The sequence below is a fragment of the Ictalurus punctatus genome, chromosome 22 (genome assembly GCF_001660625.3).
Source record: "Ictalurus punctatus breed USDA103 chromosome 22, Coco_2.0, whole genome shotgun sequence".
NCBI lineage: Eukaryota > Metazoa > Chordata > Actinopteri > Siluriformes > Ictaluridae > Ictalurus > Ictalurus punctatus.
This window is the reverse complement of record NC_030437.2, coordinates 14,447,343-14,466,868: the sequence shown is the minus strand read 5'-3', so window position 1 is coordinate 14,466,868 and position 19,526 is coordinate 14,447,343. Positions and strand designations below refer to the sequence as shown.

The window sequence follows — 19,526 nt, the reverse complement described above, 5'->3', positions numbered from 1 at the left end:
CTCTCCCACATAGCTACTCTTTACTCTCCATTATTTCCTTTTTTCACCCTTCTTCTAGATCAGCACACTAGGTGATGCATGTCGGTATTTGGAGTCAATCATTATATCAAAGGCCGTTAACACCGCATACAACTTGGAATCACTTTTTGACACTCGTCAAATGCAGCACATTTTAAAAGATGTTTCAATCCAGAAGAGCTTCGTGAGACGCTTTTAAAACCCGAATCCACTCAACGTGTTTAGTTTGTTTTACTCTCCATCTCTATTTAATTCCATAAGGTGTATAATAATAATACTTTGGATCATTATGGATAATCAAAATAAACAGAAATATGTTGTTTTATTTTATTTACTATCTCACTGTCTTCTGTCAGGTTTTAAGTGAACCGTATTGCAAATACAAATGACAACATCTACTATCCCCGTCCCCTCATGTTTTATTGACACTGTTGTACTACACGCACTGTTTGCATGTTAACTGTCTTGATAATTATGCTGTCGACTTGCTTGCATGAATAGTGTTGAACTTCCTAGATGTGATTTCTAGGTGATACAGCTCCCGTGTGAAAATGTTGGGAAAACGTTGCAAGCAAATTCAATATTTTTTTGCATGTTCACACGGGCTGAATGGAATGAGGGTTTGTTGGGAGTCCCCAGAATTTAAAGATTTTTCATGTTGATCTTTTGGAACGATTCTATAGCTTTATAAGCTCTATTATGCATTACTGACTGATAGCCAACGGTTGATGAAGATTTGATTTTCATCTTTCAGTTGAAAGCCCACATCATTTGTATGTGTAAATCAACACAGAATGCTACAGATGATGTACAGCTAATGTTACACATGTGCATTACATTTTCACTACCATCTTTAATGAGAATCCTAATTTAATTTAATATGGTATAATTAAAGTATGGCTCAATATGTAATTTGTTCCATACTAAAATAGACATTCCTTACACACACACACACACACACACACACACACACACACACACACACACACACACCTATGTTGTTGAGCTTGATATTCATCGGCAGCTGGCTGGCCATGGCGAAGAGATTATGCTGAAGCGCGTGCTGCATGATCCTCTGCTGCTCCTCAGCCATCAACATGACCTTCTTCTCCGGGGGCTCTCCAGCCTCCAGCTTCTCTCTCAACTGCTCCAGGGCAGCTGCCTGCACAACTGCTGCAGCCTGGGCGGCATGGGCAGCTTGGGCGGCCTGTGCAGCTGCAGCTGTACCATGGTGCCCGCCCAGGGGCATGGGGATGCCCACCCGGTTAGTCAGGCAGCTGGAGAGTATGGAGTCTTCTGTGGAATAGAGCGAAAGGATATAGTCAGATCTACTGAAGACTTGGGTTTGACCCTTGATTGTGTCATTGAGTCAGGGTTTAAAGAATTGAAAAGATAAGTGACATAAATACAAATATCAAAAAGGATTACTTCATAATACTTCATATAAATAAAGAAAGAAATGCCTTGAGGGTCAATAAGAAACTCAAAGAGTACCATCTTTGATGAGGTTATTACGTTTTTACAGGCAAGTAAATAAAAAAAAAGTTAAACAATCATGCTTCTTTCACACATACAAAGAAGTATATGCATTTTGATTCCTTTTTGAAGGATAATAAAAATGTTTAAAGATGCAAGAACATTCAAACTTGCCTTATTAACTGATACGGGTAATTATATGTATTTGTAGAATGTTACCCTGTATAAAATATCATATTTTTTCTGCTATATAAATGTATTTGACGCATGTAGTATATAATATGCAACATGCACTTAGAAAAAAAAGTGTTTGCTCTATAAAAAGAAGTATCATGTGGTCATGGGAGTCAAACCCAAAAATCATGCTCTGCTCTATTTTAACCAGTGTGGTGACAAACCTATAAATACTGACAGAGCTTTAAAAAAAAGCCTTTGATCCTTTGAGGAATTTGTGCGTGTTTGTGTCTTTTTCCATATGGTCACGTTACTGAATCGCATCTCTCTGCCTTCAAATGCTCCCACCGGTGCAATGTGGAAACTGGCAGCTTGGGCAAGAGGAAGTACTGCAAGCTGTTTCCTGTCTGTACTGATGACCACCCAGGCCACAAGGCGCAACGAGCGTGAGTACAAGAAGGACACTACTGTTGTAAAGAAATGAGTTTTCTTTACATTTTTGATAGGCTTCAATTGCAACATGGACCAAATGACATTTTATTCAAAAACATACAGAAATAGACACCTAGGACACATGGGTTTACAAGATTTGTTTTTCTTTGTACTGCTGATAAACTGCCAGAGCTATATGAATTTAATCATTTCATAAGAAAATCTAGAGTCTAAATAAATTTATTTACACTGTTGCGTAATATTTACAATTACACAATTACAATTACACTTAATTGTGAAAATTTGCTGTTGTAAATATGTGGCATGTAAACCACAGCTTATGTTATACTGTATAAACATAGATTAGAGCTGCAAAATTAATATCACTCGTAAATCCACCTGGGACATCATTTGCTGCCACTGAAATGAAATAATTTTCATTAATGAGATTTTTTTAAATGAATGTAATCAATGTATTTTGCCTTGTACAAACTGTTTACACAATCTTCTATTGCACTGAGAACTGGATGCAATGAACTGCATGAGAAACTTTCACTTTCCTTTTAGTTCAAATGGTTCTTCTTTGATTTTATGCTTTGTACAATAGTGCTCATTTCATCTGAATAGTAAGCCATGAATTGTTCATTTTATTTGTGTATAATTTAACCATTTGTATTACTGTTTAGTTCATTTTTCTCTTTAATTTGAATATAATTCTTCTTCTTCTTCTTCTTTTTAACTAATATTCTCTATTGCATCAGCTATGTAAATTAAAATTTCATGATTTTTTTCTTTCTCTGCAAGAACACCAATGCAATATTTGTTTAGTACAAAGGCAACCCTTCTCACCTTTCTTGATGACAGGTGTGTGGGCCATTTGGCCTCCGTTGGGGGTTCCTATGCTGATGTGGGAGATAGGGAGTTTGGGTGAGGGCAGCAGGGTGGGGGTGCCCACAGGCGAGTAGTTGAAAAGGGCAGAGCCGTAACTCTGTCTACGGCCCTCGCGCCGGTTGCTGTCGATGGCTGCCTGCAGCTCCCCGGGTGAGCTCAGCCCACGCTTTTCACATTCATATGGATAGAGGTACTTCATATACCTGAGCAGAAAAGGAAGATGCAATAGTAATGCTTTGGAAGTCTTGGTGACAGGAAATAATGCGTAATAAATAATTTAAAATTTGAAGATCACTTAAAAGGACAGCTGTTTTTCTATGAGGTGAGTTCATAACCAGGTGAAGCTAATGGCATCTGAGTTTCTAGAAAACTCCTAACATTTGTTTACATTAGGCAATGTTGGAATATAAGGAAATTTGTTAGTGTGATGCTGATGTAATGCTTTTTGAGATGGTCAGAATTACAGAGTATGAACAAGCTCTAATTCAGTCATTATTTACTATATAGATATTTACTATATACTGCTCTCTATAAAGGGAAACAGTGAGGGAGAAAATGAGCAGAATTAAAAGAATTAACTCGAGAGAATCACAGAAACACATTACTGTAACCTACCACTTTATAAACATATTTATTTAAAATTATGTTAAAAGTTATCTGGCGAATAAAAAAACCCCCAGAAGTATTAGAGGAGATTTTCTGTATTAAATAAACAACTTATAAGTGCCTGTTGGCTTTAGTGGTCATTAAACAACATTTTTACATGTATTTGTGCACGAAATTCTGAAGTAAATTCTGAGGTGAAATCACTTCATATTGTGGTATTAGTGAGGAAGTCGTGTCAATTTTTTTGTATACTGAATTTACGGGAATAATATATCAAACTGTCCATACGGTAAATAGGGAATGAATTCAGACATGACCCTGAACACACGTTTTAATAAAAACTATAATCATTTGTGCATTATTATTATCAATTAAATATGAAGTGTGGCTCTAATACAGATTTAAAAGGTTAATGCTGGAAAAGTATGCACCTTTGGTCAGGATATCTTTGTCTGTGTGTTATTTGATCTCTTTTATCCACTCGAATCATTTCAAATATACACCTCTCTGTACTTTAAAGGCAGATAATTGAATTGAGTTCGATGTTCAAGAATTGACTCGTGGTAATCAGTAGATTGAAGATGTAGGAGGTTATCATACACTTACTGAGTCCGGAGAGTGAAAGCTGCACTGGTAATCGAGGTAGGGAGGTTTAGACCTCTGGTAATCTCACGCCATATTTTCTTATTGATGACTTCCACTAAGCCACCTTTTTCGGTGACAAGCTTGTAGAGAGTGTAGAGATCCAACACCTGCTTGGCCATGATAGGAATCCGATTCACTGGAGTCCCTACAGGAGTGGGACACACACACACAGACACACAATATCCACAATCAATGCCATTAACTCTGGCTTATCGATGGGTCTCTCTGCCGCTTACGAGGCCAATCAGTCTGGCATAAGTAAAATGTCCAACAGCCTTGTTCTCCTACTTGAAAAAAAAAAAAATCACTTTTACCGCTCAATCAAAAGTCTCCACTGTCTGGTGGAAATGTACTGCCAATGCATTTCTGATGAAAAGAAATGTTCAGGACTTGACAAGACATCAATCAAGCTTTTGCAAGCTATTACATGTACAACTTTATATATTATATTCATGTATTTATTACTTATTTACACATATATTCCTAAGTAAGGAATAAAAGACTTTGGGATGTGTTGATACAGGAAAATAATCAACAATTGTGCGATGTAGCCCATTGTGAAGGGGAGTTACTTCCATCCTGAAGTTGATGATTTTTCAGATTTCAGAAGTGTTTTATCACTGTTATACTACAGCAATTTGCCAATATTAAAAATCTTTTGTTAAATACAAAATGGTGCATCATACATTGTATCCATTTATAGTTATGTTATAACAGCTATAAACAGTCATTCCCTCACCAACCTCTTTTTTGCTTTCTCTTGAAGTTAGTAAGACACAAAATTCAGGAGAAACCACAAAATCATCCATCCTGAAGACTTTACCATGTCAGAAAATGTTTATATAGACCATGAATTTGTTTATGTAGTCTGTGTCATATTAGTTGTTACTATAGAAACAATAACATATTCGAACAAGTGCACCTTCTGACCAATCAGAATGAAGCGTTCATCAGTGCAATGGTAAATGTAATTTAGTCTTCATCTGAACCAGAGTTGACAAAGTGACAGACAGTAATACTGTTGGTGATATCCTGTACAGCCTAATAATAATTAAATGTATATTTCAACAGCATTTTCTGACTTTTTATCAAACCAGGTCAGTGACCTTGACATCACCAAACTCTAATCCTACTGTCGGCTAAAGAAGAATAATGTTGCTTCAATCAAGAAAACAAACAGAAGAAAAAAAAGAAAATGCTTTATAAATCTTGCCTGTCTAACACAGCTATGCATTTTACCTCCTGATTTCCCGAATACAAAAATCCCCTGTGATAATCTGCGCTCACGATTTAATGCCAGGTCATAAAACAGTGAAGAAGAGCGGTCCTTTGTGTGAATTGGAGAGCGGCTGACCTCCAGATAATTAACCTGTATTTTGCTGATAGAGTTCCATTGTGCCCATCGGATTTACCATAATAGCAATCAATACTCTGAGAAATATAGTGCAAACAACAGCAAGCACAGCTCTGGCTATGAAAAGACAGTGGAGAGGAGAGGGATGGTCTACGGTGGTAAAAAAACATCAATTAAGCCTTATAATTACGGCTTCAATTTGCCTCTCTGGCATGTGAACTAAGAGAAACTATTTAAGTAAATGATTTATCTGCGCTTGTGCACTGAACAATGATGGAATTACATTTAAAGTAGTAGCACCATCTAAAACAATCAATTGCTATTTCTAACTTCGCCCTGAACTGTCCATACATCATGTGCAAACAACTTTGCTGTGTTATGCGTTCATGCATTTTCCTTTTCTCCTTCTTTCTTTTTTATTCATTCAAAATGAAACAGATGTGATTGTTATGACAAGTCAGAGATAGGTCCAAGCATACGTGCTGTGTTAATGGAGAGTACTTTCCTCAAAGTTACATTAATACTGATATATATATATATATATATATATATATATATATATATATATATATATATATATATATATATATATATATGTATAAAAAAATATATATTATACTATATTAATTCTTAATCAGCTGCTTTAATGTAGTCTAAAAGCTGCGCATATAGCTCCTGAGGATTAATTTGAGGATTAATCCAGCTTCTAATTTAAGAGTAAGTTTACAATTCAAGCTCACTCTCTTTTCTTCAACCAGTCCTTACAACTCCGTCCTAATACACAGCACCCAAAGATAATCGTTAAAACAATTATTTATCCACAAACACAAAAGACTAATGTAAATGAGTCTAGGGCGATAAATAAAAACGAGCTTGACAAAAGCCAGCATCAGGCTAAATCTAAACTCAGACAAGCCCCTTTACAATGAGATTTATGGTCATTCGATGGCTGAGGTGATGCATGCAGCCTCCCTGATTTCCTGAAAGAGATACAGCGAATAAAAGCCGCAATGAGGCTTTTGTCAGGCCAAGCAACCCGATGTGGCTATGCATCATAATGACAATGAATGATTACATGAAAAAAAAAAAAAACATGTTCATCCTGAACACCATCCCCCACAAACCTCCTGTTAATTGCTCCTGCACTAAAAATGTGGAATTGACGGAGCGGTGAAGGGTTTTAGCTATAGTGGCGGGAGCCGGGAGTTGGTCATCTCCTCAGCTTTCTTCATCTGTAATGCATTTACTTCACACACTTCAGTGTGGTAATGGAATGGAGGGATATGCTTCAATGCTTACACTCACTCCCAAAAAACACAGCGTGAGAAACCACCTTGATTCACGTATATAAAACAGGAAATTGAGGAAACCAGAGGAGCTCATGAACTGAACAAGTCCCATGTGACTTAGAAAAAAACAGAGGGAGACAGGTTTATCCACATCCTGAATAGTACAGCTGAAATAAAAATGAAATCACATGCCAAAGATTTGGCAGCTAGTCAGAAGTTGCTATAAGAATGCTACACTGAAACAATATTACCCTTAAGTGAACTAATTTCCTTCTCAAAAACTTTATGCTGTCAAATAAACAAACAACACAGTATTCACGTTATGGCATGACTCTAACCACATTCCTTTACCTTTGACACACACTGTCCTACACTGTCCTTTGTCCTGCCAGACAAGGTTATAAGCTAACGTCGGTGTTGTATTACTGACAAATTTAATTCGAAAGAAGGTCAGAGCATGTGGTTGAATTTTTTTTACAGCCCAAAAAGAATAAACATGTATATGTGCAAAGCAGGTGTCCACAAATTTATGCTGAGGAGTGAAAGAAAAGTTACAATAATAATGATTATTAAGTGATGTATGGGTAATGTGTCACCACTTTAATGTACTTGAGAATGATTAAAAATAGAAAATAAATTACTTTAACTGAAATCAGAAGATATTACAATTTCCTGTAAACCTTTCGGATGATTCAATTTGTATGAAAATATACAGGTTATGGTTTTGGTTATGGTCACAACTTAATACATATAATGCTAAATAAAATGCTGCTTTTAAATTCATACAAAAGTTTTTACATAATTTTTTTTTCATTTAAGTAACTTTAATGAATGAAGAGAAAGTCATACTAATGTGTTTTATGTTTATAAGGTATAGTTATACCACAGCTCTGTTGAATTCTCAAATCAAGTTTCTATAACAGCAGCTCTGACAGTAGTGCTGGCTGTAATTCAAATCGCAGGTTTATATTAATGCACTTCTTTTAATATGTTATTGTTTCTGTACTACATTAAATCAGGACTTGTATGGCAGACGCTTCACATGAACTAATTTTAAAATGGAAATTAGAAAAGGCTTCCAATTGCCCATTATTGGTATAAATACTTCACATCTTAATAATCACATCTTTATCTCATTTCCATTATTGAAATGTTGCATTCATTTTGTAGAATTTTTCATTTTTCCGGTAGAAATGACAGGCAGTTTAAAACCATTCCATATTGAATAATATGCAAAAGGTATTTCCTAAAACAGAATTAATTTGTAAACATTTCCTGAGGAATTTTGACTTTGTGACATTTTAGCCATAAAACTATATATATATATATATATATATATATATATATATATATATATATATATATATATATATATATATATATATAACCCTAACAAGAACAACAAAAATGGAAGGTGGAAGGTTATGTAGTCCATGTATAGACATTTCCTCAGCTGATGTAATGATTCACCCTGAAAGATTCATTGTTTCCTGGGATTCTGTTGCTTACTGACATTATGTTTACAGGCTGTTTTCTTAAAATGACCTTTTTCCACATGAGCAAAGTTACTCTTCTCAGGTCACACATTGGTTCACAGGTCTTAAAGCCTGAATTTGATAGAGGTTTTTCATAATGTCTCAAGTACTTTTGAATATGTGATATTTAGCCATGAAAATGTGTGTGTGTGTATATATATATATATATATATATATATATATATATATATATATATATATATATATATATATATATATAAATTGTACAAATAAATTGTGCATTATGTGAAATTCTAAGCACAGGGCGATTCACAAAAGCAAAACAAAATGGATTTTTGTGATATGCACAATAGCACAATGGCACATGTTAGTTTTTGTTTTATCAAGCTGTTCTGGAGAATGTAATTCGATATGGAATACATGTATGGTAGGGTAACCTGTTTTTTCAGTGCAAAGTTACAATGTTACCATATTGGCAGACGGTTACGAATGCCAATATGTAGACTGAACCAGTGTAAGAATGAATTTATTCCATCTGCAACTAAGATATTAAATAGCACTAACTAAGAGACCTGACTATAGTGTAAGGTTCTTTATGGTTTTAAAGCTCGTGATTATGTCTTTGTGTTAAATGACGTGAGTTGTGTTGTGATTTATGTGATGCAGTGGCTTTTTCTTGAGCCCAAGACAAATTGATGATTGTGTTTATACATTTGTGTTAAATGTTGTGAGTTGTGTTATGATTTATGTGATGCAGTGGCTGCTTCTTCTTGAGCCCAAGACAAATTTCCCTTTGGAACAATAACATATACCTTACCTTTTAAAGGAGAACTGTAATATATTTATCAATTTACGTTTCATTCTGATATGAGTAAAGAAAAAATACTATAAGTCTATAAAGTGATGTACTCTTCTTATTTTTTGTGGTAGTTCTTTCTAGTTATTTCTATTTGTATGAAATAAGTACGGTTGTAGATCTTGCCTGCTAACAACCGCCAGTTATTGTCAAAACAATTTAGACCTTTTATTTAAATTCCCAGCAGCATGTCATTTCCACTTGAGCAATTCAAATGTATATTTTGAAAATACTACAGCCTGAACTTAAGAAAGGCTCTGAGGAAGGAAGGAAATTCGAGGTGAACTTTGACAAACACAGGAACACTGTGGACTTTCCTGAATTTTCCTGTGCCACAGTTTGAGGAATCACTCTCTCAGCTTTCAACTAGCTTCTCATTCTCCTGTGTTGGCATTCAAGTAATGCAAAAGGCATAAAACATTGACCCAACATAAAGTGTGGAGGCGGCCCTGGCTCTGGTCAATTTATTGTGCCTGGTAGAAATCATGAATCACTTTGGGTATTTAGCAGCATACAATGGGCTATAACACCTGCATTGTTCCTATTGCTTAAAGATCAGGAGGCGTAAAAGAGTTCGTCACTCAGAGTTGGTGTCATGACTGACGTGTACATTTTTTGTGTTTAATCCTTAAGATACCTTCAAGAAAGGACACAATGTGAGGATTTACATGTGCTGTTCACACACCTTATTCGTCCACTTTTCTCCATAATGTCAGCGTAATCAAGACAGAGTGTTATTCTAAGTAGATAATTAACTCAATAATTGCACCAAAAAAAAAACAAAAACAAAAACAAAAAAAAAAACATCACGTAATACCTGTATTTTTTACATCCACCCTTTGTACATGGGATGTTTAATGGAAAATTCCACCCGGAATAACCTGCATGTCAATGTTTAGAAAGATTCATTTAATGATTAAATTATGAGTTGCCTGTAGTTTTTTTTGTGTAGATTGTAGTTTAAAGTTCTTTCATTGACAAGTTGGTCCATTTCCAACATTTCCCACAAGGGAACATTTCCCACTACCTGGTGATGGTGGTGCCAGTAGAATTAGCCCTTGCCTAAAGAGAGCAATGCAACAGCACTTTAGTATAACACTTTCGTCTGTCCAGCTGTGTCATTTCCTCATCTAAACAGGTCATCTCCCAAAGTTACATTTTCATGCTAAAACCACCGTCAACAACATCATTCTCGTTGGTTCATACAACAATACCTAGCCAAGCTGAATCTCTGCATTGTTAATTCAATGTTAGCTGTCTCCACTACTTCTACACTGCTTTTCTCACTAATATGGCATTGAATGTGGCTGGAAATTGGTGAGTGAGAAAACACTCTTGCACTTTAGTGATGGTTGAGATCACTGAAAATGTTTTCTGTAACTGTACTATCAATGGCCACTTGCACTAGGACGTCACTACAGCACACGACCGATAACTTCTCACAGAAACAAGGAAAATACAGCAACAGCCAACAAATTAGCACTTGTTTGTATGTTTCAATAGATACATATTTATTGTGTTTCAATAAGAGTGGAGGCTCCCTTTAAAGCTAAAACGTTTGCCAGAAGTCCTCTCTGGAGGATAAGTGAGTGTGTGTGCTTCCTGAAATCATCACTTAAACACAGATCTGTTTGTGTTAGGCTGCCAGCCATTTTGATTTGAAAACAGATACGGCCATCTCAATCCACACGAGGCCGTGTGACAAACGAATCGTGTGTGGCAGGTTATGATTGATGATGGCAGGGGCTAAGAGACACTAGGAAGGCGAGTGACCTTTGAGCTCGGGCCAGGTCTATAGGGGCCGATAGAGTAAGTTCACTTTCAAGCCGAACACAGCAGGGAAGCCTCCGAATGGCATTGATTTTTGATGTGAACCCGACAACCTGAAGCTGGGGAGATTTTTTCCCCCATAGGTTTTCATTTTCATATGCAACCTGGCAGTTTCGCAGCTCCATCATTCCAAACTAATGAAAAAAATCTGAACCAGGAAGAAGCTTGGATCTCACACAGAGGTTTTTCTGGATAGCTAGAATTTGAAGCAAACTAAGTTCGTTGTTCATCGCTTGAAGCAAACTAGTTTATTGTTCACTCTTAGAAAGAATGGTTTCTCAAGGGTTCTTCAGATGGCCAATAATTTGAGTTTCCTAAAAGGGTTCTACATGGAACTATTCTGAAAAAAAAAACCCCTCTGAGAGCGACTATAAAGAACCCTTTAATTTAGACTGAACCATTGTTTCGAGACTTGAGACATATGAATAAAACATTATTTTTCTGTTTTTTTTTCACAGCATAGAATATTAACATTGTTTAAAAAAAGTTTCCACCTAGCACCTTCCAAATCTACATCAGAAACATAGTTTTGTAATTTGGCTTATTCTTAGTTCTACATATAATTTTCATGATCAGCAGTACTTATTATATACATTTATAGTCAATTAAACATGATTGTACATTAGTTCTTTAAAGTGCTTTATCATAATACTTTGTTTTGAGCTTTGAATATTTTATATACCAATGCACTTATACAAAGAATCTGTACAGCGACCGAAAAAGCCTCAACAAAAGCCTCAAAGAACCCGTTTGACTAAAAGTGTAATGCGTTTTCTTTCTGGTATTGAGAAGCCTGACCGTAATGAGAATAATTTGATCGGCTCTACAATAAAAACCTATTAAAAATTTTTAATTTAGCTGTCAAATGGATATTCATTCTTTGCCAGAATTGCCTGTTTTGTTGTTGTTGTTGTTGAAAAAAAAAAATCAGTCAAGTGATATTAGGGCCTTTAACCGATTTACTTTTCTATTACTTAAATTTGTCAGTGAAATGTATTTATTAAAGCAGTCTTGTTTATTTATTCTATTGTAAATGTTATAAAATATATAAAGAAAACTCATTAACGTTAATAAAAATTAATAACAATAAATAATAAATAAATGTGAATAATTTGAATATACAGGTATAAGGTGTTACATTTCATAATACCTGCACTGTCAACCTGTAAAAGACATTTGCCTAGTATATTGTTATGGAAATTATAGAAATTCTTTACAGTGTATGCTTTGTTATAGCTATTTCTGCAGTACAGATTGTATCTCTGTATCTCTGCTTTAAGTGTCATTAAAGAAAAACTACTCTGAATTGAAGACTCCACTCTGCCTCTTTCTACTCAACTTAATCTCCAATCTAATCTCAATCCACCTAATCTCTATCTACTGCATTGTAGACTATTTATCCTGAGACACAATCAGCTCCCTTAACACACTATACAACTAGGGGTTAAATTGGAGGTTGACTAAAGAGAGCTGAGCTCCTCCATCTTTGGTTTATTTGAACAGCACTGGCTCCAGTACTAAAATTTGCTGGAAATGTAAATCATAACATGACATAATGGTGATAATAATAACAATAATAATAATAATGATTCATTATGTAATACAGATGCCAAAAAATAGCATACACTAAAACAAACAGAAAACTTCCATTTCAGAAATCAAATCTTGTCTTATAACCTACTTGTATATGCTGGCATTTGAGCATGGTCAGTAAGTCCTTGGTGTAATTATTATATATATTTTTGCACTTGTTCTATACGAGATGTCTTAAATTAGCTTTATAAAGAAATCTTACACTTACTAATTTACTTACAAATAATATTTAGTGAAACTAAGCCCATTAATTAAGAAATTAAGGTAAAAAATGTCCATTACAAATCTAACGTCCATTACATCAATATTGAAGAATACACATATACTGAACTAAACAGAACAGTTCCCACATGGTTAGCACTCGTGAAAAAAAGCTCCTCCACCTCTTAAATGACCATCTAACCCCTGCAATACAATCACACCTTCATTCTTATGCTACCTAGAATACACAATACACTGGCATGCATTGCTGCACTGAACAAGTCAGATGTTGACAGGATTGGAGAGTAACGGAATACATGTAGAATTCTAATTGCATCATGAGATCAGATTGTTTGTCTTGCCTTCCAAACAACAAAACCACAGCTCTTGAGATACATGAGTCAACTACTAACGTTCCTCTGCTCAAAGAGTTGATTCCTTCATGAACAATACATTTGGTAAACCAAATAAATCAACTCCTGTGGCATATATTAGTGTTGTTTGTTGAAGAGGTAAAAGAATCGCTAAAGTAAAAGTTATTTCATGTGTGTTTTTTTTATTCTGAAATAAGCACATTTACAAATCCGCCATGCTGGAAATGTCATTGAATGAAAATGCAAATTGGTCCTGAACTCTCTTACATCTTGCAGATAATTTGGTTAATGCTAATTATCGATCATCTGCAACCCAAAGAACAAGCAAAAACACAAACAGAAAACAGGATGAGGAAATATAGTTATTATTCTTTCCTTGTGAAACATTGAGAGATTTTTCAGTACTTTTCCTCCAGAGTTTTAACATATCCAGGCTTTCTTTATTCTACATTATTTTTTAAATGATACATAACAGTTTCATTAAATGCCTTTGGGATGATATATTAGTAAAGAAAATAAGGAAACGTCAACATAAAGACAACAGCTTTAGGGCGTAGTGTTTTGGTCCCAAATATTTTCTGAATTTTCATACTTTTCCAGACGTGCAAATGCGTCCTGATATAAAAGGGTTAATCCTTCAGTTTTGTGTTCTGCAGATTCCTAAGAATCCAGTGTTGGTATGTCACTGAGAGAGTATTTTCTGGTTTGCTATTTAAATGTCTCAAGTGTTATACACTTTGTCTTAAAGCTGATCTTTTTACAGCCGCAAAAGCAACACACTTACTTTACGGAGTGCTGGGTGTGTCTCTATTTTTGCATGTCTGGCTTTCAGAAGGCTGCCCATTTGCGTGTATTGTTGGTGTTTTTGCTTACATAGGATTATCGGGTTAATAAACAGAGGTGCTGTAGCCCAAAGTTTACTCCCATGGTGGCATGAGTATGTAATAGGACCTGCATCTGGTCCCTGTGTGTGGAAAGCTATTAATAGCCTTAGCCAGAGGGGGCTAGATAACAGTTGTGACAACACTATACAACCCCAACTTATACCTGATAACAGAGCTCAGTAGATCACTGATTATAGAAAATTCCTGATAAAGGCCTTTAAATAAGAGGCTAAATACAGCTTCAGGTTATATTTCCACTGAGATGTTCTTAAGAAAGTTGTGGGTTTTCCTGTGCAAGGTTAGCTGAGCTGAAACTAAATCAGTCTAATTTTTTTAAAGTTTAAACTTTTGACTTTAGAGAGATAGTCACGGATAAAGAAATTATGATTTTGACCAAGAATCATTTAATACCTAGGTAGTACTTTCTAAATAATGAGTACATTCAACGTTATGTTTGAAAACTTTTTAAATATTTTGTAGCACTAGACAACAGATTTGTTCCATTTATTTTCAGATTATAAAAATACAATGAAAATTCAATCAAAATCAAGTTAAACTTAAAGATAAATGAATCTAATATATACGGCAGGTCAACAAACACTTAGCACACACTATATATGTTAATTATACTCAGAAATATATGTTTGGTCAAAGCTCAAATTGCAGTGTAATCAACACTGGCTGTGGTTATAAATTTGAATATGGCAACTAATCATGTTCTGTCAGGTATAGCTGAATTTAGCTGTTGCCTTTGCAAAGAGTAGCAGGAAATCTTAGGCCATGTAAAGTAAAAGACATATTTCCTAACCAGCCATGCCATTAATAAAAATAACCCTTTTTTAAATGTTCGCTCTTTGGCTTTATATGCTAATTCTAATTAGCGACACTGAAATGTTGTCATTGAATAACATTTCTAATAAATGAAAAAACTGTGGTATGCTCTCTCCATATCTATTAACACTTCTGAAAATTTACAGAACCTCCAATGTTATCAATGCACAAGGAAATGCTTTATCAACGCAGTCACAACAATTCACATGAAAGATATCGAGGTGACATGGGATAAACAAGAAATAAAACACAATGGAGATTGCAGTTAGAGGAAAATAATCAATGATGGGGAAGTGGGATACAGCCTCGTAATGAGACTTACTGGTACCACCTCAAAGTTGATTATTTTCATATAACATCATGTCCCGAAGTGTTTTTATATCTTTTATACCACAGCAATTAGATTATCTAATTAACTAATTAATGATACATATATTTTTTTTTTTATCTGTTTATAGCTACATTTAATTGTCTAGAACGTTCGTGAAACAAGTTGGTTCCTGGTATCATTATTGGACTTAATGTAGAGTTCATATAAGTGAAGTAATATCTACGTGATACCATTAAAAGCTGTAATTTGATATATCTTCTCTGGAACACAAAAGATCTTTCATGACTGCCCATCGATATGACAAATGTTCTGCTAAAAACCTGATAGCATGAGCATAGGACCCACAATGTCAAGCAGAGCACCACAGAGCCACATAGTTCAGAAGCTTTGCTTGCAGTAGAGCATGTTTGTACTGTTGACACACCTTCAATATAACATTTATCTCCCTGCCACCTGTCACTGCCAGAGTACACACAGTCCTTCAGACAAGCCACAGAGCATGGACAGGGGTGGACTTGACATGGGAATGTGGAATTACACATCAATAGCGAACATCGTTCACGAAAAAGGCCAGGGAGTTGCATTCGGTCTTGCCAAGCTCCCTTGATAAGCAGGTAACTCAAACAGGATAGCGAGTTGAAAAACAGCACGCACATCTCCCATCAATCACATGACGCACAAAGCAACGTATAACCTGCTTCACTGGGAGTTGTTAGGCTTTGGAAACATCTGCCCCTGTTTAATAAAAGGCCAGAGATATGATTCAGCAATCTCAACCATAACTTATAAGTTGGTTTAACACCAAACGACAATGCAGTATCTTACTGTAAATGGGTTTCAGCATGATTCAGTCACATACATTAATCATTCAGCCATGTTCTTCCATGGAGACTCAAAAATCAATAATAGTAATGGACATATATTTTTATATTTAATCCACGATATACAGCAATTAAAGCAGAAATGAGGATGAAGTAACCTGGAAGTGATAACGGTTTATATATACTCAGTACATTTTAAAAAAAAAGGAGAATTATATTATTATTTTGCTATTCAAATAAGAGCGAGTGACAGAAATCAAGATAATGATTTTAATGGTGTTACCAACTCAACTCAAGTGAGTTGGAACTTCTATTTTGAGACTATGCATGCAAGAGTTAATAATAAAATGGAAACAGTTGCCAAGTCAGGATTAACACTAATGTACAAATAGGCATCACAATCTAGAATTGTCATGGTACTATCATTTTAACTGATACCAAGTATATTATCTTAAAATTTTTATTTTATTTTATGGAAAATAAAATCTGTCTCCTTAAATGGATTACACAATTGTGTATTTCTGTTCTTTGTATGTTGATTATGTATAAGAGTTAAGTTCACATGTATGTTTAACTATGTTTTAGATACTTCATACTAAACAGCGCCAATTCAGAATTGTACATAATGGTCCAGGTCTTGTAATTTTTGGACGTTAAACGTATTAAATTGTTTTTCACGTTGTTGTATTGATCAAATATTTTTACTTTCAATTCTATGAGCAACACTAATCCACCTGAATAAACATTTTCTATAATAACATTGTTATTGTAGCAGCTAGTTTCAAGAGACTCACAGAAGCTCACATTTTGTCTTTCTGCATGACCTGATATGAAAGGATCCGGTCCACTCCCACATATTTATGGCATGGCATCACTAGACAGAGTGACTCCTAACTGCCTATCTCTCTCGGATTAGCCAGTGGCGAAACAAAAACAGTGTGAGCCATAATAAAACCAAGCCCCTCATTCCTGTCATCAGAAATTTTACCAAAGCACTTGTTTCTCATCCTCACTTGGAAACTTTCATATTCTATGGATTTTCATACAACACTTAACTTAGACATCATTCAATTATGATAGCTACAGAAAAATAAGTAAAAGGCAGTCTACAGTAGCAGATTTGAGTCTAGTTATTTAGTACCAGCACTTGCATATGTATTAGCATGCTCATGTTATGCATTAACTAGTTAGGATTGGTTTAAGTTACATAACCAATTCGCAAGAAAAAATGTATTAATAGATATTATTTCAGCATACATCATGTCACAGTTGCAGTGCATGCATTTCGAAATCTTATGTTGCAAACAATTTTGGATATGAATTACACCAGAGGTATTCTAATCCAGCCTAAGAAGGTCATTAGCATGAAGTGGTAGGAACGATTCAGACAGGAGGCTAACTCTTTAAATTGACGGGGATACAAAGCTGTCATTAATGGATTAAGTATTCTGCTTCTTACTGCTCACTCCCTACCTGTTCACCTGAAGGAATTCGCACGACTCTTTGTCTGAGGGCACTTACTAAATGCTCACAGATCCGTGAGCGAGCCATGTCGAGCATGTGCTAAGCACCTTTCTGATGAGCATGTCTCAACTGATTCATGTATCCATCTAAATTTTTATGACGCCTGTCCACAGGTTGTGTACTATATGTGTACGAGAGATGTAAAGAGGAGAGGTTCTCTGAATTCCAGTTTGACTGGTAATCCTGTGTAATTAAATCCCAGTGACCTCATTCACTGAGTTATTTTTTGCATTTGCTACTGTTTTATTGCAACTGCAAACATCTTACAATAGTGATACATGCTTTGTGTAAGCAAATACGATGGGGTGTGATGTTAAAATAATCCACGATAGGGTGGTGTGATGCATCCTGAAGTAAAGCTGTTACTGTTACCATCCCAAAGTTAATTATCTTCCAAAAGCAGAACATCCCAAAGTATTTTATTCCTCTTATACCTCAGGAATTTGTTACGGAATGCAATTTTTAATTCATTAATGAATGTCATTTTTTTCCACATTTAGTTTTGGGGTAAGTCTTATGAATTCATGCGTGGATAACGACCACCATAAGTACATGTTTGTACATGTCCGTCAGTTAATTTATTAATTAACACATAGGGGTAAACTCATTTAAACATGCTCTATAAGAAATGATATGAATTAAATGTTTATATAATTTGCCATCGTTTGCCATCAAACATCACTGGATGGTGCTGGATTACTTTCATAATTTACATTACTTTAGACTTTTATGTAACTCTTACTTTTACATTTATAAACTACTCACGTCATAGTTAAGATGGCTTTTCATTAGTCTGTGATTAGTACACACCTTAACTCATCATTAGTTCATATTTAAGTAAGAATTAATTCGGGTATTAGTGCATGATTATTCATGTACGGTTAGTGTAAAGTGTCACCAGTTTTGGTTATTACTTACTGTCTTTTTACAGAAAGCTTCACTTTTGATAAATAACAAGATTTATTTAAAATCTGTTCATTATGTGGAGCACCTGCCATACAATCCCCTATGTACGAGCTGTTATTATGGAAACGATAATGATTTAGAACGAGCACATTAATATATAAACCTGTGGTTTGAATTACTGTTGACACGACTGCCAGAGCTGCTGTTATAGACAATTAATCAAGACTTACTTACCAAATAAGATTCAAGAATTCAAAAGTAAAAAACAACCGTTTTTTAAAATTAAGCTTCATTACTTAAACACCATTTGCACTTTTAGGATGAATGCACATAAATGCATACCTGCACATTTGATTCCTTCAGTGTTATCTGAACATTAACCTCTCTCTATATTGTTTTTTTTCACTCCCACGTTGCCACCTTTCTCATACAATATGCCTTTAACTTCATCTATTTCCCCATAAAGTGTTTGAAGTTAATGCCCACTGAAGCTACAGTCTAAGGAAAAAAAACCTTTCTGACAATGTAATAATTAATTGCTATTATAGCAAGAAGCAAGATAATAGCAGGATGTTATCCTCCCTGTCTGGCAAGGTCTTTCCTTCTGGGCCATTTTTCCGTAATCTGAGTACAATTATAAAAGCAACTGTAGCAACTCATTGTGTCTGATAGCATCATGAACGAGCAGTGAGATGGTAATGGCAACATATTTGATAGTTTTATAGATCTCAAACTTAGGCTTAAGCAGGAAACACAGACTTGGTATCACAACATTATCCTTACACTGCTAGTTTTTCATTGAAACAATTAACCTTGAGTATCTATTGTTCATTCTAGCTACAAGGATGTGCTCTTACCACTTTTACGACTCTTTGTTTTAATACAGAATGGTAGTGGAGAGTAGATAGAACAGTATATTTGGTCACTTATATGATATAATTTGGTGGTATTTTAGTAACAACGGTAATAAACAGATAAAACAACAGAAAGCTTT

General features: G+C 35.0%; 1 protein-coding gene across 2 annotated transcripts in view; it reads right to left on the bottom strand.

Moving 5' to 3' along the window:
• The window catches only part of arid3c (AT rich interactive domain 3C (BRIGHT-like)), a 64,183-nt gene that overhangs the window by 7,639 nt on the left and 37,018 nt on the right, over positions 1 to 19,526 (bottom strand). For both annotated transcript variants that reach the window (XM_017452408.3, XM_017452409.3), the window contains 3 exons: positions 4,204 to 4,387; positions 2,950 to 3,194; positions 1,012 to 1,314 (listed from right to left, as the gene is read on the bottom strand). In XM_017452408.3, the coding sequence (XP_017307897.1) occupies positions 1,012 to 1,314; positions 2,950 to 3,194; positions 4,204 to 4,387 (732 nt within the window). The remainder of the gene's footprint in view (positions 1 to 1,011; positions 1,315 to 2,949; positions 3,195 to 4,203; positions 4,388 to 19,526) is intronic.